General features: G+C 39.4%; 1 protein-coding gene across 1 annotated transcript in view; it reads right to left on the bottom strand.

Annotated features, from left to right (window-relative positions):
* The window catches only part of SYNJ2 (synaptojanin 2), a 71,372-nt gene that overhangs the window by 28,514 nt on the left and 20,837 nt on the right, over positions 1-22,021 (bottom strand). Inside the window, exons 4-11 of the mRNA XM_026077075.1 lie at positions 19,919-20,144; positions 10,855-10,938; positions 9,015-9,076; positions 6,107-6,203; positions 2,485-2,657; positions 2,013-2,094; positions 1,651-1,800; positions 1,382-1,547 (exon numbers count right to left, since the gene is read on the bottom strand). Coding sequence (XP_025932860.1) covers positions 1,382-1,547; positions 1,651-1,800; positions 2,013-2,094; positions 2,485-2,657; positions 6,107-6,203; positions 9,015-9,076; positions 10,855-10,938; positions 19,919-20,144 — 1,040 coding nt within the window. The remainder of the gene's footprint in view (positions 1-1,381; positions 1,548-1,650; positions 1,801-2,012; positions 2,095-2,484; positions 2,658-6,106; positions 6,204-9,014; positions 9,077-10,854; positions 10,939-19,918; positions 20,145-22,021) is intronic.

Raw genomic sequence — 22,021 nt, forward strand, 5'->3', positions numbered from 1 at the left:
ATATGTTAAAAAAAAAAAAAAAAGTGCTATAATAGGATAAAAAGAATACAGACAGCAGTGGCACAGAGTTACTGTTAAATAATGACATTACCGTAGTGGCAATGACACAAAAAGAATAGCTCCAACAGTAACAGCAATAACTACAAGATAACTGGGGTTGACACTGTCAGTTTCTCTTCAGAAAATCAGGCACTCTTTGAAAGTAGCTCTACTTTTACACATGGAGGTGAACAGATTGGTCAGGAGGAGAAAAGTCAGAGTTTTAAAAGCAACAAATTGGAAAGGATTCAACTCGCTTTTAACATTTTACATACATTTTCCAGCACTTCAAGTAATAATTGACCAAATTCTTTTTTCCTTCCTTAATCTTTTCAGTTTAGTTTACAGAGATTGGACATATCACAAATTAAGACTTAAATCTAAGCCCTAAGAAATTTAGAGTGTGGGGGGAAAGGCAGTGAGCAGCACAGTCTCTCACATTAGCTCTCCAAAACTAGCACTGTTATGAAGCACTATTCTAATCAGAACTCCTCACAAGAAAATGCCATATTCATTATTTCTAATGGGTACAGAAAATTAGGAGTGTGCTTGTGTGTCCATCATTAGTTGGAAGAGCAACTGAGATGACCTTAATCTTCAAGTACCTTATTTAACTCTGCAATCAGACATAGAGGAGGTATCTGTGCTTTCCCTGTGGCTGCCCTCAGGGGATAAACCCAGGATTGAAGTGGTGCTGAATGAATGTCTATCCTACTAAGGGCCAACCGTTCTCTGGAGCAAACTGACCACCTGATACTGCTTGTGGGAGCAGATTATCCTGTGTTTTGCACACAAGTTTCTTCTCAGAGGGAGCTAGGTTGGTTTACTCTAGATGGGTACAAATGAATGTGTATATGCTGTGGATTAGCAGGGCCCTGAAGTAAAGCAGAGAATGAAACAAAATAACAGCATAAACATGCCTTTAGAGACCCAAAAGGCTAAAAGGATCTGCAAACTGCAGGTCAAAAATAAAGACATCAAAATCTGAGCTCAAGAGACGTGTTTAAGTCTGACTCATTTAGGACCAAACTGGGAATAAAGCCCTAAAATTTTTCCTCCAGTTTAACTCCCCTAAACTGTCAGAAGAGATTGTCATCAACAAGCAGATAAACACACTCAGAAGTCCAATACAAAATATGAGAATTAAGCACAGAGGAATAAAAATACACAGAGATGTGTTATGGTAACTTGAAAGTAGTGTTTTAAACAACATATTTGTGCAAAAGTGGCTTAATAATTATTTTTCCAAAAGGATGCAATTGGTCATATCTGACAGCTGAACTCCCCCTCCCCCCCCAAAAATAAACAAAAAAGAAAAGTAAAGGGTTTACACTGGCCTTACCTAGCAGAGCAGTGTGGTCCATAAGCATCTTGCCTTTGTCTGCATACTCCTCACTGAAGAAGTCACCCAAGAGCAGCAAATTGATGGCTTCCTGCTTTACTGCATCAAAAAAATTTGACTGAATCGTGCGCGACACAGAACGGGCTCCATCCTTGAGCTTCCCAACCTGCTTTAGACATGAATCATCAGCACAAATAACACTGAAGAGTAATTCTGACAACTTTCTTTACTGTCACTTGCAAATAAGCAGCTCTGTCATTTTCCTTTACCTTGTGCTTCCCCTCGAGGGCACGACTGCCAGTAAATACTCTGCTCAGATTATGACCGTTGAGAGTCCACATTGCTTTGTAGGATTCCACAAAGCGCTCAATTATAGATTTAGAGTTCAGCCCAAGACTTTCTAACTGAGCAAGCAGGATCTAGATTGGAACAGAAAGAGAAAAAAAACCTGTTCTTAAATATGTTTCTTTTTATTCTCCATTTAAGTATTCCAGCCAGTATCATTCTGTATCACAGAGCTGGCAAGAAAGACTTATGTCACTGAGGCTTATGTCCTCTTTCCCATCTTTCCCACAGAACACACAATGTATGCTAGTAGCGGCATCCATGAAAGGTCCTTTGACAAACTCACCTCTAGCGCAACGAAGGACTGTACACTATTAGTACGATCCAGGCAGTCCAAACAATTCATTCGAAAAGCACCTGTCTGCAGACTTTGGTAACCAAACACAAGAGGAGAGGGAGAAAAAGGTATATTTTAAAATGACATCTAATCATGGGTTTACTGAGCAAGACCACCAAATGTTCAGCCTGAATATACCAACCCGCATTCTGCCAGTGCAAGCACATTGCGCACAACGTATTCCATCACACATCTAATTACTTGATGATGTCTGCAACACCACATTAGCAAATCCATGCACTACTAATTTTCCAGATTCCAAACAATGGAGATGCAGTTAAGCCAAAATAGTCAATTAACCCCAAGACTGCACTTTATCTCAAAAACAGTTAAGTTCTTGGTCCTGATACAGTGATGAACCTGTGAAGGTCAGAAGGCATGGTGCCTGGCTATATGGGATCCATCAGGTCGGGACACTCACCGTGGACTTACATTCTTGCCCTTTGTGAAGATTCCAAAGTCTTCCCAGTGCAACTTTAGTTGAGGCCTCAGTAAGTTTTCCAGCTTCTCAGTTTTCCCACCTTTGGCAAATTGGTGGTAGTCAAAGTTTATCATGGGAGTGTCTTCTGCATGGGAAGAGGCCCATAGCAATTTCTGTTTAGAAAGAGAAAGAAGGAAACAAGTCCTGCTCAAGTCATAGCCTACGGACTGATATCAGCATGCTTTTCATCGTTAGTAAAATTGGACAGTTTATCACAATTTTAACTTCGAGAAGTTCAGAGGAAATTTTGAAATGCCAGACATGAAAAAAGCAACAAAAGTTCTCTATTTGTTTCCTTTCCAAAAGTAAACTGGGTTGTTAGAGCCCAACTTTCTATGTGGAAACTTAAGCTGTAGCTGCAAGACAGAGCTACAAAACTTCTGCTGCCTCCTCAGCAGCTGTGCACTCCCTTAGCTTTGGCTCATGGCAGCCCTGCAGCAGGTGGCCTGCCAGCCCTGCATGGGAGCGTGTACGACAGCAGTGATGTTCTGGGCAGACTACCTGAGACTCTCTGCATCCCTAGAGATACTGTCAGCTGAAACCAGACACAGGACTGGGACCCTCATGGGTAAGTATGTCCAGAGCTGTTTACGGTACCTGAACATAACAGGGCATGGTATTTTGTAACCATTCCTGAAGTGCCCAGATATGGGAAAACAGGGCCCTAACTTTAGATGGATGGTGGTAGAAGAGAAAGTAAAAAAAGAAATTATGTCCCAGAAAGCATATTACAAAATGTTTGTGGTGAACCACATAAGTGAAAGAAGTGGTCAAACACCTTGAGTGATTCATCTCCCAATTCCATGACCTCCCATGCACTTTCATAATCACCACAAATTTCATTAGCATATCTGTAATATATACAACATAACAGTATATTCTGCTCTCCATAGCAAAACCAAATAGAATTTTTATATTAGCTCTAATTATGTAAGCCTTTGTCTATTCCCTCCCTTCCTGTACATTCTCATCTCAAGAGACGGATGCTTTTTTCCACTTAGATTGTGACACAAACTGAACAAAAACAACTGTGATATTACAATAAAAGTGTACATAAAGCAGTTACACCAGTATAATTGTATCAGGTTAGCCATTAAGCCTTCCATGCAGAGACAAATTTAAAGGTGTTGCACAGTGCTTGGAGAAGGAGCGCAAAATATATTTCATTACACTGTAACAAAAGTCAAAACACTTGGTATCTGCTTCTTAGCTGTCAGCACCTCAACCTACCTTTACAGCTGCTGGCACTGGTAACACACTTGAAAACAACATTTACCCACCACTGCCTTGGTGTAAATCATTGTCAGAATGTTGGTAACTCTACACTATGGCATTGCTTTTACTGTAAAGATAATTATATCTGTTATAGCGGATGCTTGCGAGAGGAACAGCATTCTGGGAAGAATATTGATTTTTGGTCTTCTGATAAGAGGTAATAGCAGAAGTTAAGATAGCAATTTACTTTTTTTTTTTTCCTTTTGCATAAAGTAATGGTTGTGGAGACATTCTGATCCAAGGAATCTGGTAGCCGTGGCAGCAATTACAAGAATATTTTGAACCAACTCAGATAAGACTTGTAAAAATTGCAGCAAGTAGAATGAGAAGAGGAAAGAATGCAAGCAGGCAAGGGAAGATGGAGAAACAGTGAGATAAACATGGCAGAAAAGGAGAAAAATTTTCACTGCTAATCACTCCCTTATGATTTAGTTTAATTTTGAGCCCTTAAAAATCCATTAAAGTAAAATCTGATTATATATTCCTTCTAATCATCCATTTATTAAAAAACAAAGGTAAAGAAAAGATCAAGAGGTTGTTGTTTTGAATGGGTAGGAAATTTCAGTTTCCAATGCTGTCAGTCTAAATTCTTTCAGCTCACAAGGCACTCTCACAATTTTCCTAGAATAGGGATGATGTTTAACAATAAAAGTAAAGGGATATTTAATCAAAAGAAATGAATGAATGCAAGGTTTTTATTCTAGACATGACATATTTCTGACTTAATTTCTGGTTCTGTGATCATAACAGAAACAAGAGGTTGAACACAAATAACTTTCCAGAGAAAGAAAAGTCAAGTACCATACAACATCCATGAAGATAAATTGGCAGTTACTGGCCAGAACTGTGCCTTCAAGAACATGTTTGGTAAAAATATTAATATTAAATTCACAAGACATTTCAGATTTGTATTCTCATAGTTCCCTGAACACTTCCAAACTGATCATCTCTTATCCCTAAATTTTAATTTAAAAAAAAAAAAAAAAAAAAACCCTACAGAAGTTCTATTTTAAAGATAGGGAAAACAAGAGGTTATAGAGGCTTAGCTATGTCATGCAGAAATTCAGTTTAAAGCTGAAAACAGAAGCCAGGATCAGACTTCATTACTGTACTTTCTTCACCAACTTGCAAGTTTTAGTTACAACCACTATCTGTGGCTATGCTCTATATGGGGGAGACTTTCACTCGCATTTTCCACTGTTCCTACAACGATCCCCCAGCTCTTTCAGAGAACGAGGAAATGGCTGCACAGAAAGACTATTAAAATGCTGCTTATCTCAAGCACATTATTCTGATAGAGAGGGAACAAATCAATAACTATGTATTATTTAACTGCAATTTTCATTTTGCTTAATTTCACATGGTAAACATTTGAACTCAGAACTGTTTTATCATTCTGTAATGCTAAATATGTTACACCTACTATAGTACTGTACTTAAAACATCCTTCATATTATTCTTCATAAGATATACTCCAAAGTACCTAAGTCTGATTTCCAAAGTGACAGCCACTTAGGAGACAGACTTCCATCAACCCCCATTTGGAGTGAGGCAGTGAGGCACTTCCGAAAATCCCACTCAGCGCCAATCTGCACTGCCAAGTCTGTACTTGTTACAGTATTAGTATTAGTTTGAAAAATCTGGCCTTGAGAATCCTATATTGAACTAATACTCAGTGCAGCTTTAATTCTTCAATGCCTGACATCCTGAAAACACAACACAGATGCTTTCAGATATCAGTTGTGCCTAGGGATGTTTAGGGGTTAGAAATGCATATCTCTTCACACACCAGATTGTCAGCAGGTACTCAGGCAGTTAAATTCCATTACACTCTGCACAAGACAGCTAATTCCCATTACAATCAGTGCAAGATAGCTTACTTTTAGTGAGCTAGGGTCAGGGCCTGAACCCAAAGCAATTCTGACAATCCCACAAGGCACCTGACTGTAGACAGTCAATGCATAGGTGACTGAATATTGTGGCAAAGCAGAACAATTCTTATTTGCAAATAGGACCTACATACTCTCAAGAGATTTAGGGCAATTTTTTAAGGTCTGGTTAAAGTGCATATAGGTGTGAGGAAATAAGCAAGAAGTCAGTGCTCAAATCAAGCCACCAGACTATGAAGAGACCATCTCTCTGTATGCAACATTTAGTGAAGAGATAATGTTTCTTTAGATCCAACATTCAACACCTGTCTTGGAAAGATTTCCCTTCCTCCAGAAGGGAAACAGAACATGGAGGCTCAGAGGAAGTCAGCAGTTTAATACAGAATCATTGCTTTTACCTTGAAAGCTCTGTTGAGCACCTCCTCTCCTCCTCTGCTTCCCAACAGGTTAACGATCACTTGTTTTCCATACTGCTCTTTCAGAAGCATCATATGCCTATATCAAAAGCAACCATAACATGGTTTTGTTCAGTACCTATTACATTGCCTACTATCTTTTCCAAAATACATGAAGCGGCATTTACTGGTTGTTCCACCTAGCAGAAGATTTCAACCATAGCAACTACAGAAATTTTCCTCAGTTTCCTTGCAATCAATTATTAAAATAAAAATTGTGCAAGCGTGCAATTAACAAAAAAAGTGCTTTGAACTGAACATAAAAAAGGAAGAAGCTGAGGAAACAGGCCACAGAACTCTTATGTCACTGTTAGTTTTTATATTGCCCTTTGTATGCTCCCACCTCTGCCTGGAAGCTGCACAGGAAAGACAAGAGAAGACAACATATTACACTTCAACAGAAATTGCCCAGCATCTTGCAAGAGTGAGCCAACAGTCAGTGGCAGCAATGGGGCCTCGGGCTCCAATCCCAAGGCCAGAGAGTCATGGACAAATATATGTCATCAACCACAGAGTTCAAACATTTCTGAGCTACTACAACATTGACATGTTCGCTCTCAACTTACTTTAAGCGGGAAGGTTGGTAAACATAAGAACTCCCATGCTGAATGAGACCAAAGGTCCTTCTAGCCTAGTGGTCTCACCCAGACAGTGGCAGATTCCTCAGAATGAAATATAAAAATAGGGCAAGTATAAAGTGATCTTTCTTAAGGCATATGTTCCCAGCCTCTCAGAATCTGAGATCTAGGGATTCACGTGTCAGAGTTTTTAGCCAGATGAAGAAACACCTATTCTCCCCTCAATACATTCCAACTTATAAAGAAAATGTATGTGCTACAGGACTTGTACAAGCTCACCAAGAAACAATTAAATCTTAAAGTCACACGACATCATATGCTAACAACATTGTAGTGGTATTTAAGAGTAAGTTGTGTAGAAAAAGAAAAGAAAAATAAAGTGACCGCTCCCACTAATGAAAAGTTATTACATGCTGCAAAGTGACATGCCCTGACAGAGTATCAGAGAACCAGCACAAGTCTCAGGGCATGCACTTGTAAATCCTATAAACAGGAATAAGCCACATAGAAAACTATGAAGAGGGGCCAAGAAAAGAAAGTTGACAGCTTGGCCTTAAAGAAACGTTGCAATAGATATTTTCTGGTGCTATGTATGGTCCTGATTCTGCAGCCAGTTCTCTGTATGCCAACTCTTCCAATATATATGCACCCCTCCGACCCCAGCATCAAGGCCCTACTTTTCCATCAATTTTGCTTCCTAACAACAAAACCACTGAAGCTCAGGTTGTCTGCTTGAGCACTGCACTTGGATTTCTCAGGGGGGGAGGGGGGGTAAGAAAAAAGATCCATTAACAAGGAGATTACCATTCGCTTCTCTTAGTGCCTTCTCAAAACATTAATTCTCAAGTGTGAAAATTTAACAGGCTAAACCCACTTTAAAACACACAGAAAAGCTGCAGCAAGTCATTTCATTTCAGTGACCATTCCCATAAAAACAGCTGATTGCTCCTTGCCCATTTCCAAAAGACTGTCTTTTGCAGTTCTGTAAGCAGGGGGATCCCTAATTTCATCTAACTTAGAAGCTTTACTGTGCACAAGGGAAAGAAGGAATACTGCAAGTTGATCCTCATGTTCATGTTTCTTATGAGAAGGCCATTCACTGTTTGCACCGGGGTCAGAAAGAACAGGTTCTCTGGGCTAGATGATGTAACAGTTGTTCCTTGCCTGAAGTACTTTCAGTTTCTTGGGAAGTGCAAGAGGAGACTGATCAATTCAGTGTTTTCTTCTTACATGATTATCTCTGCTGTGGAACATAAGCTTCCAAGATGAAGATGATGAATTTCAAAGTAATTTTGAATTCAGTGTGATTTAGCAGTCTTAAAAACCTTTGAGAATCTGGACTGGGTCCCACTGGAGCCCGGACTGCTACAGTGCATAGTTCCTTTAAATTCTAATCCCTTCAGTGTTGCAAAACTACTAACAGTCACCATTGCCGTCTTTCTTAACAGCTGCCGTAAACGAAACCAAGAAACTAAGAGGCCTTACCTAAAATGAGTTTTAGCTTGGACATAAGCTCTGATTTGCCAAAAACAAAACAAAACAGAAATGAATCACTTGACCTCACATTCACAATTTGGAAATTTCCCACAGGCCAAATCTTTCATTTCCATTTCAGGCAACCTTCTCACTGATGTCAATTGGAGTTTGCCCTTAAAAGGACAGCACTTCCTAGTCAGCCTTTCAAAGGAATCAAGCTAATGTATGGATTGTTTATGGTTTCCAGTTGACAAGCAGAGTCTAATGGTTTAAAAAGGGCTTATAAATCAGTCTTCGAGTAAAGCAGAAGAGCATTAGCATTCTATAATCACACAGCAGTGATTATAGAACAAGTTGCTGTTACTTCTGTATGGAGGTAAAATAATGAGGAGCAAGGTGAATTCAGAATGGAGAGGAAGCAGCATTTAATTATTAATTGCCTGGGATACAAGGGTAAAGAAGATGCTCTCTATACCTTAAGTGTAAATTAACATTTGTTTACTCAAAAAGGCTTACACAGGCTTTCTTTTTGCATACCACTCAGCAAATTTTAGCTTTTTCAGAAACAAGCCAGAGACCAGATTAATTTAATTACCATTGAAACCAGAAATGAAAATGCACAAAAATAAGTGAATAAACAAAGTAAACCCACCTAATAATTTTGCAAAACCTGGGGGATTGGCTACATCACCTGAGAGATGCTTCACATCTAACAATTTATTGGGAAGGCATAAAGTTGTGGAATCTGGTTGAAATGCCAGATTGCTGTGTTACTGCCAAAGTCAAATGAAGCTTACCTGTCAAATGCAGGGGCATTAGCTTCCAGACCTCTGTTAAGCCTTAGATGATGAGAACCCACCTAAAATAAAATATTGGAAGGGAAACAAAGAGAAATAATTCTCTAAGCTGCTAGACTCCTAAATCACTAGATGTCTCCCTCCTTCCTTCAGAGAAAACATCTCTTTAACAGCACCAGACACGCCTAACAGACTCTACGCACCCACACACATAATATCTATCCTTAATACAAAAGCCAGAGCTTTTATTAGACAACAACATTTACAAGTGGAAACATGATCATCATTAAGCAATAGGATACCTACACATCTTTTTAATACCAAATGAATCATGTCCACTAGCCAATTTCCTTCAGCAAATATCCCACACAGCATCACACAAATATGCTGCATGCCTAGCTTCTTCCTGCCCTTCACTTGGCCAAAAAGGCTGCAGTTATGACAGTTCCATGGATTGTGTGTCCTAACTTGCTTCGTCTTTCATTATTTACACAGACTAAAAAGTATCAGAACTGTCCTTTGAAAATGTGAAGAATGAAATCCTGTGCCACTGAGCTAATGGGAGTTTTAATACAAATGTCAACAGTAGCCTCAAGCTCCTTTTGAATGCTAGATACCCCTATTACTACTCAATGCAGAGGGCTTCTTTCCTCTTCAAAAACTACATTGCTAATCATTTATAAGATCATGCACTGTTTCCTGTACATCATCATCTTTATTTTTTTTTCCATGAGGTTGGCTTATGCAATCCTTTCTAGCACTGGTGTCAGCAGTGCTCACATCCAAGGAATAATAATTTTAAAAAAGTTTTAAGTATTCACCAACACGAATGAAGGCTGCATAATGTAATCCAGATTAAGCAAAAATTCAGACCATGTCCCTTATAAAAAAATGAAAATTCTGTTTAACTAAACATGCTGCCCACTAGTCAAAAATACTTAACTCAGGGGAAAAGCTCTATGGCTTTTGAACATACAGAACAACAGTGCTGGATACAGCTACACCATGGGTAGGAAGCGTGCAAACCATACGGCCAGAGCGGCTTTATAACAAGAAGAAACTACTGCTCTGGATGATGCTAACAGAGGTCATCTTCCTTTTGCACTAAATCCAGCACTTCTGGATGGCACCTTGATGCTAGATTTAATGATAAAACAACATATCAAATAACCTTTAACGAATATAAAATACATGTATATTACATGTCTTCTATTTTATGCATATATGTGCATATTCATTCCAGTTACTTATCTCTCTGTTCAGAGAATGTGAAGAGTACTAGATTCACATTTGTAATCATATATAAACTGTAACTCACAGATCATATGTAACATGGTAGGCTTGATGAAATAATCTCCTGATGAAACCCTACATTTCTGCTTTGCGGATCAGATTAGAACACCATCATATTCCCTTTTTTACTGAAATCTAGCAGACCCACTATCTGGACATTATATTTTGTTTGAAGGACATCAAGCCAACTTGGCATTGCAGAAGAAAAGGTTGTTCCAAGTCAAATCAAAAATGTTATAAAGATATTGCTGTAAACCTCACTTCAAACATCAGGACAGAGATCCACACAAAGACTTTCCTGCAGATGCACACGAACACATGAAAATATTAAACTTCAGGAAGTATAGCCATTTGCCAGTTTTTGATGTGCGATTTTTTTTTTTAACATGCAAAATGACCTACAAGACAAACCTGAAATGAAAGAGCTCAGCAGTTTCATAGCAGGAGGTCATCAGCTCATTCAAAAAATTATTTAATTTTATGAAGCTTCTAAATTATAAGTAGCAAGAGAGACAAATAAGGTAGGCTTTTTTGTTTGTTTATTTACCTGAAGTCCTGGTTGCTCCCAAAACAGTGGAACAGAACCTCTGATCTGCACAAAGGAAGAGACGTCATCATCCAAGTAAATGGTCTGAAACAGTAAAATAAAGGGAAAGAGTTCTCCAGTCAGGCATGCCAGTCTGTGACTCCTCGATCAGATGACAGTTTAAGACACTGAACTCAAAGGGTGACAAAAGTAAACAATGAAACTCAGTGTATCTCCTTACTGCTCAGTCATTTTTCCATAGGCTCACAAGCAGGGAAACAAAGCATAGCATATTCGCTTTCATGCCATCACAGCAGATCCAGTTCACTACTCACCAGAAATACGAGAATTTAAACCACCACCACTGGTAAGATAAAAGGAATCTTTCATCCACAATGAAGATGGATTTGATCTACTTGTGGAGAGACTCAGGAAGACCAGCCATATACTCTCCCTCTGTCTCTCTCATAAAACTTTACTGGGCAAAATGTCATTGCTCCTTGTGACCGATGATGGGTAATGTCAGGTGTGGGATAAGCTTATCTCTTGCTTTATTTACTATTTCTTATTTCATTGCACGTTGTGCCTTGTCAGAGCATCCAAATAAATCTCAGCAAAACCAGCAGCTTCACCACTCCCATTCTGAGATACAGTGAACAGTACGTGATCTATTTCCTTTCCAAGAGCTTCACAGCGAGAGGCTCCAAACTCTCCACTTCATTCCCTAACCAGACCTCAAACTCTCCCTTCATATTTGTTGTTATGAAAGCTGTTAACAAACTGATTTTGAGTCAAAGCTACGTGAAGAACAAAGGCTCATTTCCCCCTTTGCTTTTGCCCTCCACCAGCCCCCGAGCAAAGCGTTGCACTATATGTGAACATGGCACAAAAGGTACTATCTTCACACAGAGCGACTGTGCAAAGCCAGGCTCGCTCCCCTGGCCTATACTTAGCAGCGGAATCTGGCTGTTTTCCATGTGCGCTATATGATACGCATCGCTGTTATCTCATGCTTCACAATGAGTCTTCAGCAGCCCTGAGGAGGAATGGTATCCATACAGGTCATCCAGGTAGCTTCTCTTCTAACCACATCATATCATTTAGCACAGCAGTTGCCAGCTGGCTAGTAGTCCTCAAAATAGAAAATAACATGAAAACGGGTTACCACACAGCTTTAGTGTGGTTTGTACTTTTGGATTTGTCACTAGACATACCGCTTGGATGGCTCAGGAGAAGTGCCATTTATCTGAACCTCGGCCTCTCATCTTTACAGTTACCACCAATGTAAGATTTTTAGAGCTACGCGTGTGAATAGAAGTATACCTACAGCAGAGGAATAGGCATTTAAATACTCTGTCACCAATTTCATCTAATTAATTCCTACAATATTTTTGGAGGCCACTTACAATTATTCCTACTTCATTAAGAATGAAAGGTTTAAGTGGCTTTATTAAGGACACAAAGAAAGTCAGTGTTAGAATGGCAGTTAGCCCAGATGTGCTGCAAAACTACACTTTTCAATGTTTTTAGCATCACACCAATTAATTAAGACTCCTTCTACGTTACACCTCCTCCTAGTGCAACTCCTGGAAGAGAGGGCAGGTGTTCCATATTAAGTTGTTGCTTGGAGAAGCTTCCTAGCAAGGCCTACTGCCCAGCTTGAGAAATGCAGGTCCAGAACATGCTCCCCAGTAAGGTTTTTGGAAACCTTGCCGTAGGGGAGTGCAGGAGTTAGTTACCATGGCAACACAACGGTGCACCTTTCCTTGCGTTGCTCTCCTCAGAGGAGCTCGTCATACAGTTGGACTATAAGAGAAGTGAGAAGGCCCTTCATCTTCCTCTTTATCATATCCTCACTGAGGCAGGTTGTCACAAGATGAGTCAGTGACTTCAAAACACTGAATCATCTTTTCACACACAGTCACCAAGCCAGAGGAGCCAATTCTAACGGAGGGCAAATCTGTGCAGCTCCACTGACAGCTGCAGAATTATCCTGACTCATACTAAACGAGAATCTGGTCTTGAATCTGAGCAAAGACAAGTCAGAATTGGCTCACTTCAAAACTTAAGAAGAATAATTACCTCAGTGATAAGTGAGATAGTTGAAATTAAATGTTAATGCGTAATCATGAGAATTACAGACAAAGCTTCCACCCAGAGAAATCAGATTTGTCCAATATCACATATAAAGTACACTCTGGCCACTTAGCTTACTGCGGAGGACCAGTTCTCTAACTAAATACATCAGGTTTCTTACAATCTTCTGGAACTTCCCATTTTCCCTAACTAACTGAAAAGTTGACAGTTCAAGCGTCTTTTTCACCAGCTCTTTTAAAACTTTTAGCTGCAAAATCTGATTTAAACAAACCATAATTCTCATTACAATACCTGCAGTTTAACATCTTCCTGAGCTATGGTATACATAGAAAGCATTTCATCACAGTTTTAGACCATCAATATATATCCTGTTTTCTTTATGTCAAATACAGAAGAAAAATACTGACCATTTCTGCCTTTCTGCACTAACAGATGCTCATATTTCCATTTATTTAGTGATTCAACACTGTCAGAGTTGATAGATGTTTGTCCCTACTATCATTCACATTTTCTGTTCACTGGTTTTCACCTGTTACCTCTTTTAACTATTTGCTACTCTATTAAGTTGCCCATTTGGAGAACTGAATAAAAAAAAAAATTAAAACTATTTGCAGACCGTTCCTGTAATCTAATCAGGATGCCTGAATCAAAGCAAACATTTATTTTTTGTTCTGTGATCAATTCCCCTCCAACTGTCATGATGATGTCTGATACAGTACTCTCCTATGATGAAACAACATTTTAGAGAAATTGATGTTTTTATACACATCATGTAACTTTTAGAAATTCAGAGGACATTTCTGGGAGGATGGCGTCTTCTGTATAGGTCACTCATAAGAACGTTCTCCACATTAGCACATTTTTTCTCTCCTTTTACTTACAGGGCTCATCATCCTGTTCTCTAGAGCAACTCTGTGGTCTTTCACAGTCCTCTCACCTCATTCTTGTGACCCAGAAGAATCCAAAACTATTTTCTTCAAAGCTGCCAGTGAGTTGGAAAAGTATTTCTGAAATGAGTGGGAGTTTTTGCCAGTCAGTGCTTCCTAAACAGACTGTAACCATTTGTTAAAACATTACAGTTGTGCAAATCTCTGGGATTCAGCAGAGAAACTGCTTCATTCCCACCAAATCCTCAAAATCCTTACGGACTTCTTCATCTACCTCAAAGGGTCTGGCCCATAGAGCAATCCGGTCCACATAGCTGGATGGATTTTCAGACTCATTTCCTGAAGTTTCCTCTCAGACAACATAATAGCAACAGGACACTTCAACACATGTGCAGGACCTCTTAGCCTTGATAATAGATTGCCTGTCCTGTGACCTCTGGTGTTAAAAGTTACCATGCATCCATTTTGTCTCCTGCTGCCCTAGAGTCTTCTGGTGGTCTCGCCAGTTTGAGGATCGAGGGTGATAGTGCTGACAGTTCAAGAGAACAAGTTTCTCACCCTTTCTCTTCTGATCCATAGTGCCAGACCTTATCTCTTTGATCCATGGATCTTTCCTGATAGCACAGCCAAAGCTTGTGTTTCATGCATAGGTAGCTCTCCCCAGCTTTGAGCAAGAAACAAACATCTCTGTCATCCAGTTGGTGTCCTAATGCAGGCCCTCACAGTAACAAGTGCCAAACTGCACCTAAAAGTAAATCCCAGCGTGCTGCTCTGATTCATTGCTCAGAATGATTTATTCACTAATCTCTATCGCTTAGCTCTGTTAGAAGGAAATAATTATCCTGTCACAACTTCAAACAGCAGAATTCATCACAGACTCAAGGGCCACAGCCATACAGTCCATGATGAGATAGATACTCACACAGCTTGTTCTGGGATCCCCAGCTCTGACACACAACCCACAAAGAGCATGGACAGCAGATGGCCTAAACATACCATTCTGTGAGCTCCTTCAACTCAGACCACAGGATCCAAGGATACATTTGCCAAAACAGTCCTCTGCCATGCCTGGGGCCATACTAAGACCTGATCCAGAAAATAAACTAACCACATGATTGCATCCATTCCTGTCCTAGAGAGCCATCCAACACAGTCTAAGAGTTACTGTGAAAAAAGGATTACTTTTCTTAATCAGTGTCCAACACTTAAATTGGAAAAAGGGAAGGTTAATCCAAATTCACGGCATTTCCTTTTAATTCCTCATAAAGGCTTCCATTTTAGATGCTTCACCAAAAAGTTCTGCAAGGGAGAAAACAATGGAAATCATTTATTTATCTTTGGTAAATTAGAGTTGTTCCCCATAAGTCATATAGGACCATATACCACCACTCTTTGGAGAATTACTGGGGGAGAAGCTGAAATGAAAACAGTGACAGACACATACATTAAACGAGGAAAGCATGCTTGTCTCTCATCACTATCAGGAGAAAGAATGAAAAGAATGTGACAGATACCCAACTTCAGGAGATTGCTAGGGAAAGAAGGAAGGGTGAAGGGAAAAGAGAAACCCCTGACAAAGCAAACTGTATTCTCAGTGGAGAGCTCTCAAACAGATGTGAACAAGGCAAAAATATATCATTTAAGCTACCAGCAGAAACAGAGGCTGATTTTAAAACTTTACTTGAGGATTATCTGCAGCCCTGCAAGCAGGAAGGGCTGCCCTCCCGGTACAAAATACTGGCAGCAAACCTGGAAGTATACTTTTTAGAGGTTTTTTCAAAGAAGCTCTTTTTTCCCCTTCATATTTTGTTTTTGCTTAAATCTTTCCTACCATTTTTTCTTTTTTCTTTGTAAAGATGCAAACCAAATGATCAAACATCCAAAAGATCATTTAGTAGTTTTATTCTGAAAAGCAGAAGTGAAGCGAGATATTTAACTTTTTCCCTCTTCTCAAACACAATGAGTCACAGCAGTTAAGTAAGCCCACAAGAAGTGACTCATTGCGGAGCTAAAATGCCACAAGGCTAACTCAGTGGGAGACAAAAGAATACCATCTATGCATAAAAGAGCTGCCTGCAGATAAGACTAATTGTTTCTTCCTCTTCTAAAAAACAGAAAAATGTTAGAAGTAATTCATTATAAAGGGGGGAAAAGTCCTGCCTTTTCAGAATCCTAGGGTGCTATTTATCCATGAAAGCACACAGCCAGCATGCCATTATACTGTACAGGCTACAGCAAATGGAAACAAAATGTTATTCAGCCAAGATATTACCTCATAGGTGATTAGTCAGTAGTCTACTATGAAAGCAGGAGAGAGTTTATTCTAGGACTTTTACTTCCTAATGGTAAGTGGATGCCAGCTTGAACTGGATCTCAGGCATCCCAGTGGTTAGCCCAACTTTGCTTTCTTAGGACATTGTTTGGTAAAACTACTGTTTATCACCACTAGCAACAGCAACTTCATTTTCTTCTTTAAAAACAAAACAAAACAAAACAAAACACCACACTATTCTTTAAACTGCAAATCCTTGTCATAATTTTCAATCTACTTGAGCTTTTTACCGTATAACCATTTCACTCTGGCCCTTTTGCTTACCCAGTTGCAAAACACTCAAAAGCCTTTAGTCCTCCTGCTTCGCAGCGGCTCCTGGCTGCACAGGAACAAAGTGCAGCAGTTCCCATGAAGAACCTGCCCCAGGCCCAGCTATTGGGAGCATTAGCGACCAAGTACTGCTTTGCCATTCACCAGGGGCCAACCCCCAGCTTTTCTGATGTGATGCAAAAGCCTTCTTATTTTTCATACTAATCATTTACAACATAATGTACTCCAAGAATATAATTAAATACAATGAGTTACTTCCAACCCAAGCAGTGAGCAGGGTAGCAAAAGTATTTCCTACAGTTAGACAACTACTAACTATAGTGTCACAAATTTGAGGCTGATCTGAAGAAAGCTGACTACTCTTTTCAACATTTTCTTTCCTTTGCATTTCAGCAAACGAACATTCTTCAAATCCTAAGTAACATACTCTGCCAGTGAGAAGGCACTCAACTAAAACAGCAGACTGTACCAAGTTATTACTTAAAGTGGCACATGTCCCTTCTTCTGTTCCCAAGTCCCATGGGAAAATTTCACTTTTTGGTGAGTAAATCTATCTGTATTTCCCAATGCACTGACAGATTTCCTAGAAATGTTTAGGTGTTGCAGGACTTGACTTGCAGTCGCTCTGGAACAGAGGCATAAAAGAAAATTATCATTAGCAGAGAATTTACAAGCTGACAATACAGACTCAAGCACTGCAGGGGAAGAGTTTGGTATCTAGCAAAGAGAATTTGCAGATGCCTGAATACTAAGCAGAAAGCTGCCAGGACAGCCTACTGGAAATGCAGTCAAACTAGGAAAAGAAGGGACACAAGCAAAAAGTCTCTCACATCCCAGGTGAGACTTTGACCATGGGGCAGAAGGTCACATGTGACATTTGCACATGCTTCGAGCATGCCTACAGTATCAAACCCAACAGGTAGACTGGGGAGTATCTGTCTGTGACTCCCCAGGCCTTTTGCGTGTGAAATGAGCTGAGCAATGCAGCACTGTCAAGTCTTAAGATACTTCTACATGTGTCATTAGCAGAACCAGGTGAAGCGCTTGAGGCTGTATCATCAAGGCAACATCTTAAGGGAAATTTTTAAAGTGCTCAAACCTTGCTGGATTTTGGGCAAACAGGTGCCTGAAGGCATTCCTACGTCATGCTGTGGGGTAACAGAGAAGACAGCACCAAGCGACCTGCTACACTCACACAATGCCATGAGGAAATACTGGTGCTAATATATGGACACTTTTGAGGCAGGATGCTACCCTTGGCAGAAGCAAACTACTCAGGCACAGTCCTGCAGTGATGGAGCTATATTTCTTCTGGAACAAATAATGACACAGATAGCTTAAGTATCTCTGCGCCACACTCAACTGTGTCACATAGAAAGGTCTCACCACCCTCCCCTTATGAGCATCACCTAAACAATCCACCTCATTGTATGTGCACTGCATGGAATGTGTGTGTATATCACAGAATCACAGAATCGCTGAGGTTGGAAGGGACTTCTGGAGATCATCTAGTCCAACCCCCCTGCTCAAGCTGGGTCACCTAGAGCATATTGCACAGGATTGCATCCAGGCGGGTTTTGAATATCTCCAGAGAAGGAGACTCCACAACCTCTCTGGGCAACCTGTTCCAGTGCTCTGTCACCCTCACAGTGAAGAAGTTTTTCCTCATGTTCAGGTGGAACTGTCTGTGTTTCAGTTTGTGCCCGTTGCCTCGCGTCCTGTCGCTGGGCACCACTGAAAAGAGTCTGGTCCCATCCTCTCGACACCCTCCCTTCAGATACTTGTACACATTGATAAGATCTCCTCTCAGCCTTCTCTTCTCCAGGCTAAACAGGCCCAGCTCTCTCAGCCTTTCCTCATAAGAGAGAAACACAGAAACACATACACACACATATATAAAAATACATTCTACACTACATTCAGTTTTGTAGACCTGCCCTGAAAACACTCAAAACAACTGAGTTTTAGGAACAGATCCTTGTCCTTTGCTGAAAACTACTACCTGCCAATTTACCTATTCTGCTAGTAATTTCTATTTCTATTCAAAAAGGAAAGGGTGGTTACACATGAATAAGAAAGCACTCATTTCAGYTGGCACAGAAGATTTCAGATTCTTGAGGATCCAGTGGTTTTAATCCATTTTCAAGGTAGTAAGTTAAGCCACGTGTAATAAAAACAACYGACTGCGCTGTTATTTTGTTTGGCTATGTCAATCAAGGGAGCCTGCTGAATGCATTTTACCCATGTGCTTGCTCTCAGCATCAGCTGGAACTAAGGTTTCTACAAATATGTAGAAAAACTGTGTCATACCACCTCCTACTGGTGTAAATGCGCTCCTTAGAAATGAAAGTCCCTTCCCAAATGAGTTGCACTGGAATTTGCCTGACTATGAGAAGATGGTGGCTTTTCTCTGTGTTTTGATTACTAGCCTTTTGACTTCCAACTGCCACAGTTCCTTTCCTGGGCAGCTTCCACCTGACTAATACGATATATTCAAGCACTGGGAGTTCCTCTTCACCATAATACAGCAACTACTACAGTACCTAGCTTCTATAAATGTTGTCCTCACTGCTCTGCAAAAGTACTGTGAGGCAGGAAGTTAATGTTCACCCTCATTTAGGAGCTGAAAAGCTTACTGTACAAAAGTAAAGGCTTCAACCCAATAAGGCAGACAGGAGTAACTTTACACTTGAATATTTATGGTCATAAGAATTTATATGATTCTAGGTGACTTCCTTAGAACCAAAAGCAAATCTCAACTCAAGTCTTTGCTGAAAAACACTCCCAGAATCCTTAGTCAAAATTCTTTTACATGAGAGTAGACACAGCTATGCCGCTGTAGTACAGGGGATTCTAAAGTCAATCCCAGCAAACCTTGTAGCATGGACTAAGAGAGATACTTAAAACAAATGAAAGAAGGAAATAAAAGGTAGAGATCATCACTTTATGAAAAGCCTTTCAAACAAGTTTTTCTCCAATGTTCTATAGCATGGGAAACAGGATGAATTTTAGGAAATAATGTACTTGAAAATGTATGCAAAAAGTATGAAATAAATATGACATTTTCTGAAACATATTTAAAACAACCCTTTAACGTGGGCCTTATTACTGAAAATTCTAACTAAGTTTTGCGCAGCTGAGACCCTTCTGGTTATACATGTTGATTACAAATGAATTAAGACACAGAACTCTAAATAGTTTAAAAATCTATGTTTATGATTTCACCACAATACCAAACAGCCAGGACTTTCACATTCAGGAAAAAAATTAAAAGCATTAATGAAAAACATGTGCATGGAGAAGCCGGAAATACAGAAAAAGAACAGACTGCAAACAAATGCATAACGGGCAAGAACAAATAGATCTGTCATGTGCAGTAGTATCTTAAATATTCTTGGAAAAAGCACCTGGTGAACTCCTCTAATTTTTGCTGGAAACTTTGCCCCAATTAAATTAGAGTGGACTGAATTATTCAAAGCTATTGGACACATTCGCTTACCTGCTCTGTCTCAACAAAGTTAGACACGTGTCCATCATCATCGACCCCTCGAATGTGAAACCGGGCACCAGCTCGCTCACAACTGATCCGAGATATGAGGCAGGCTTTTGCCTTCTGGTGAGAAGCATAAACAGTGCGAATGTCCACAACACCACAGATCACTTTCAGCAACCAGTCAGAGCAGTTCACCTGGTAGTGTTTGAAGGGTCCATGCAGCAGCTGGTTCCTGCAAGGGTCAACAATGTACAGATGTATTACTTAATAAAATGAGACAGACAGAAACAGGCCCCATCCCACAATGATCACTAATTTAAGCAATTAATGTTATGTGATCCCTCTTCTGCTGTAGCTTTACTTTATCTGAAACCCAGATTGATCAGGAGAAAGTTATTGTAAATTACTACGGTGGACAGAACATGGCAAATTTTAATAGCATAGCTACCACCAAGCAGTTTTCCATATACCTTGTACCTCTGCTTTTTAAATTCAGGTGCAAATGTCCCCTCTTTTAGCTCAAGAAATGCATTTATACTTAACAATATCTTTTTTAAATTACAGTACTGTTAAGCTAATTACTTTTCAAACAGTACTGCCTGGACCTTAATATATACTACCAGGTGAAAAGTGATTTTAAAACCCACCGGGATTTTCAGGAAAACTCTCCAAACAGAGACTGGACCTGTGAATCAATGGCAATATCACAAAAAGTTCTACTAAAATTAAGGGGAAATGACTGTTTTAACCTTCAATTTATTTTCAGATCAACAACCCAAGAAACTTATCATGTCTCGTTAACAGTGACATCAGTCTCTTCTATTCTGATTTTCTTCCCATTTCACTTTTCAAAATGTGCCTTTAGTCACAGATGAGAGCCAAGAAAATCCCTTTTATGATCATTCATTGCTCAACAGCAGATCTGTACAAGTTATTATACCTATGGAAACCCCCAAAGAACTGTGTTCTTCAGGACAGCATTTCTCTGAAATAGATGCAAGTTAATTTTACCTTTTCTTAAGTAAATGAGTAACTAAAAGAGTATGTTGCAGCCCTTCATCCAAGTTCCAAACCAGATAAAAAGGTGGAACCTCTCCATGGGCTACTGTTGGATTAGCCAGAGACAGCAAAGTGATACAGAAAGTAGAAATTTTCAAATATTTATTTCCCCAAGAGGAAAAGTTTAAAAAGACAGTCTAGGTAAGAGGCAGTACAGGTAAGAAGAATTGTTTAAAAGATTGTTTCTTTATTAAGAGATACCTCTACCTTAGATGTTTCATCACTGGAACACAGCTTGTTTGATCCACATGTCATACTTGACATGTTTGGAGAGTTCTTTAAGAAGGAGGGATAATTAGCATGGCTGAAAGCAAGTTTTGTATTTCACTCTTCTTACTTGGAACGCTAGATCTTATCAGTCAAAATCACATCCAGTTCATTCTGGATAAATAATATGACAATATATTATATATATATATAATATAGTTATATATAACTATATTATTTATCCAGAATAAACTGCTCTCTCATATTTATTTATCATCTGCTGTGAACTTTTTTGCCTACTTAATATTCACCTACTTTGGGCCAGAAGATATATCACGCATTCTAGCAGCATGCCCAGGTATAACTCTGACAGTTACCTGCCACCTACATTATATAATCCTTATTTATTTCCAGGACAGCTGTGTTTCCTGTGTTTAAAAAGCAAAAGAGGAAGGTATAGGAATCCAAGCATTCTGCCAGAACTGGTAGAGCAAAAAGAATTACCTTAACAGTGAACTCACCTAGGGGAGACAAAACTCAGCTTCTATGTGTTTTCCTTTCCCCTCAACCAAACTTTGCCACAAGAAGAAATATTTTTACTTTGTTTTATAAGCAGAAAAAAGTAAGAAGCTCAGAGAAATGTATCACAGGAGTTTCCTTGTATTCAACATACCTTTACGCTGAGCTGCAAACATGTTAACATTAATGTTTTCAAAATAAAAAGTAGGGCACATTATTGAAATACTTAACTACAGACTTTAAACTCATATACTTTTAAGAAATATAAGATACTTTAGTATATGTGATGTGATTTATTAACAATTTCAGTGGAGGTTATGCTAC

Source organism: Apteryx rowi, unplaced genomic scaffold (assembly GCF_003343035.1).
Source record: "Apteryx rowi isolate R43461 unplaced genomic scaffold, aptRow1 scaffold_448, whole genome shotgun sequence".
Lineage (NCBI taxonomy): Eukaryota > Metazoa > Chordata > Aves > Apterygiformes > Apterygidae > Apteryx > Apteryx rowi.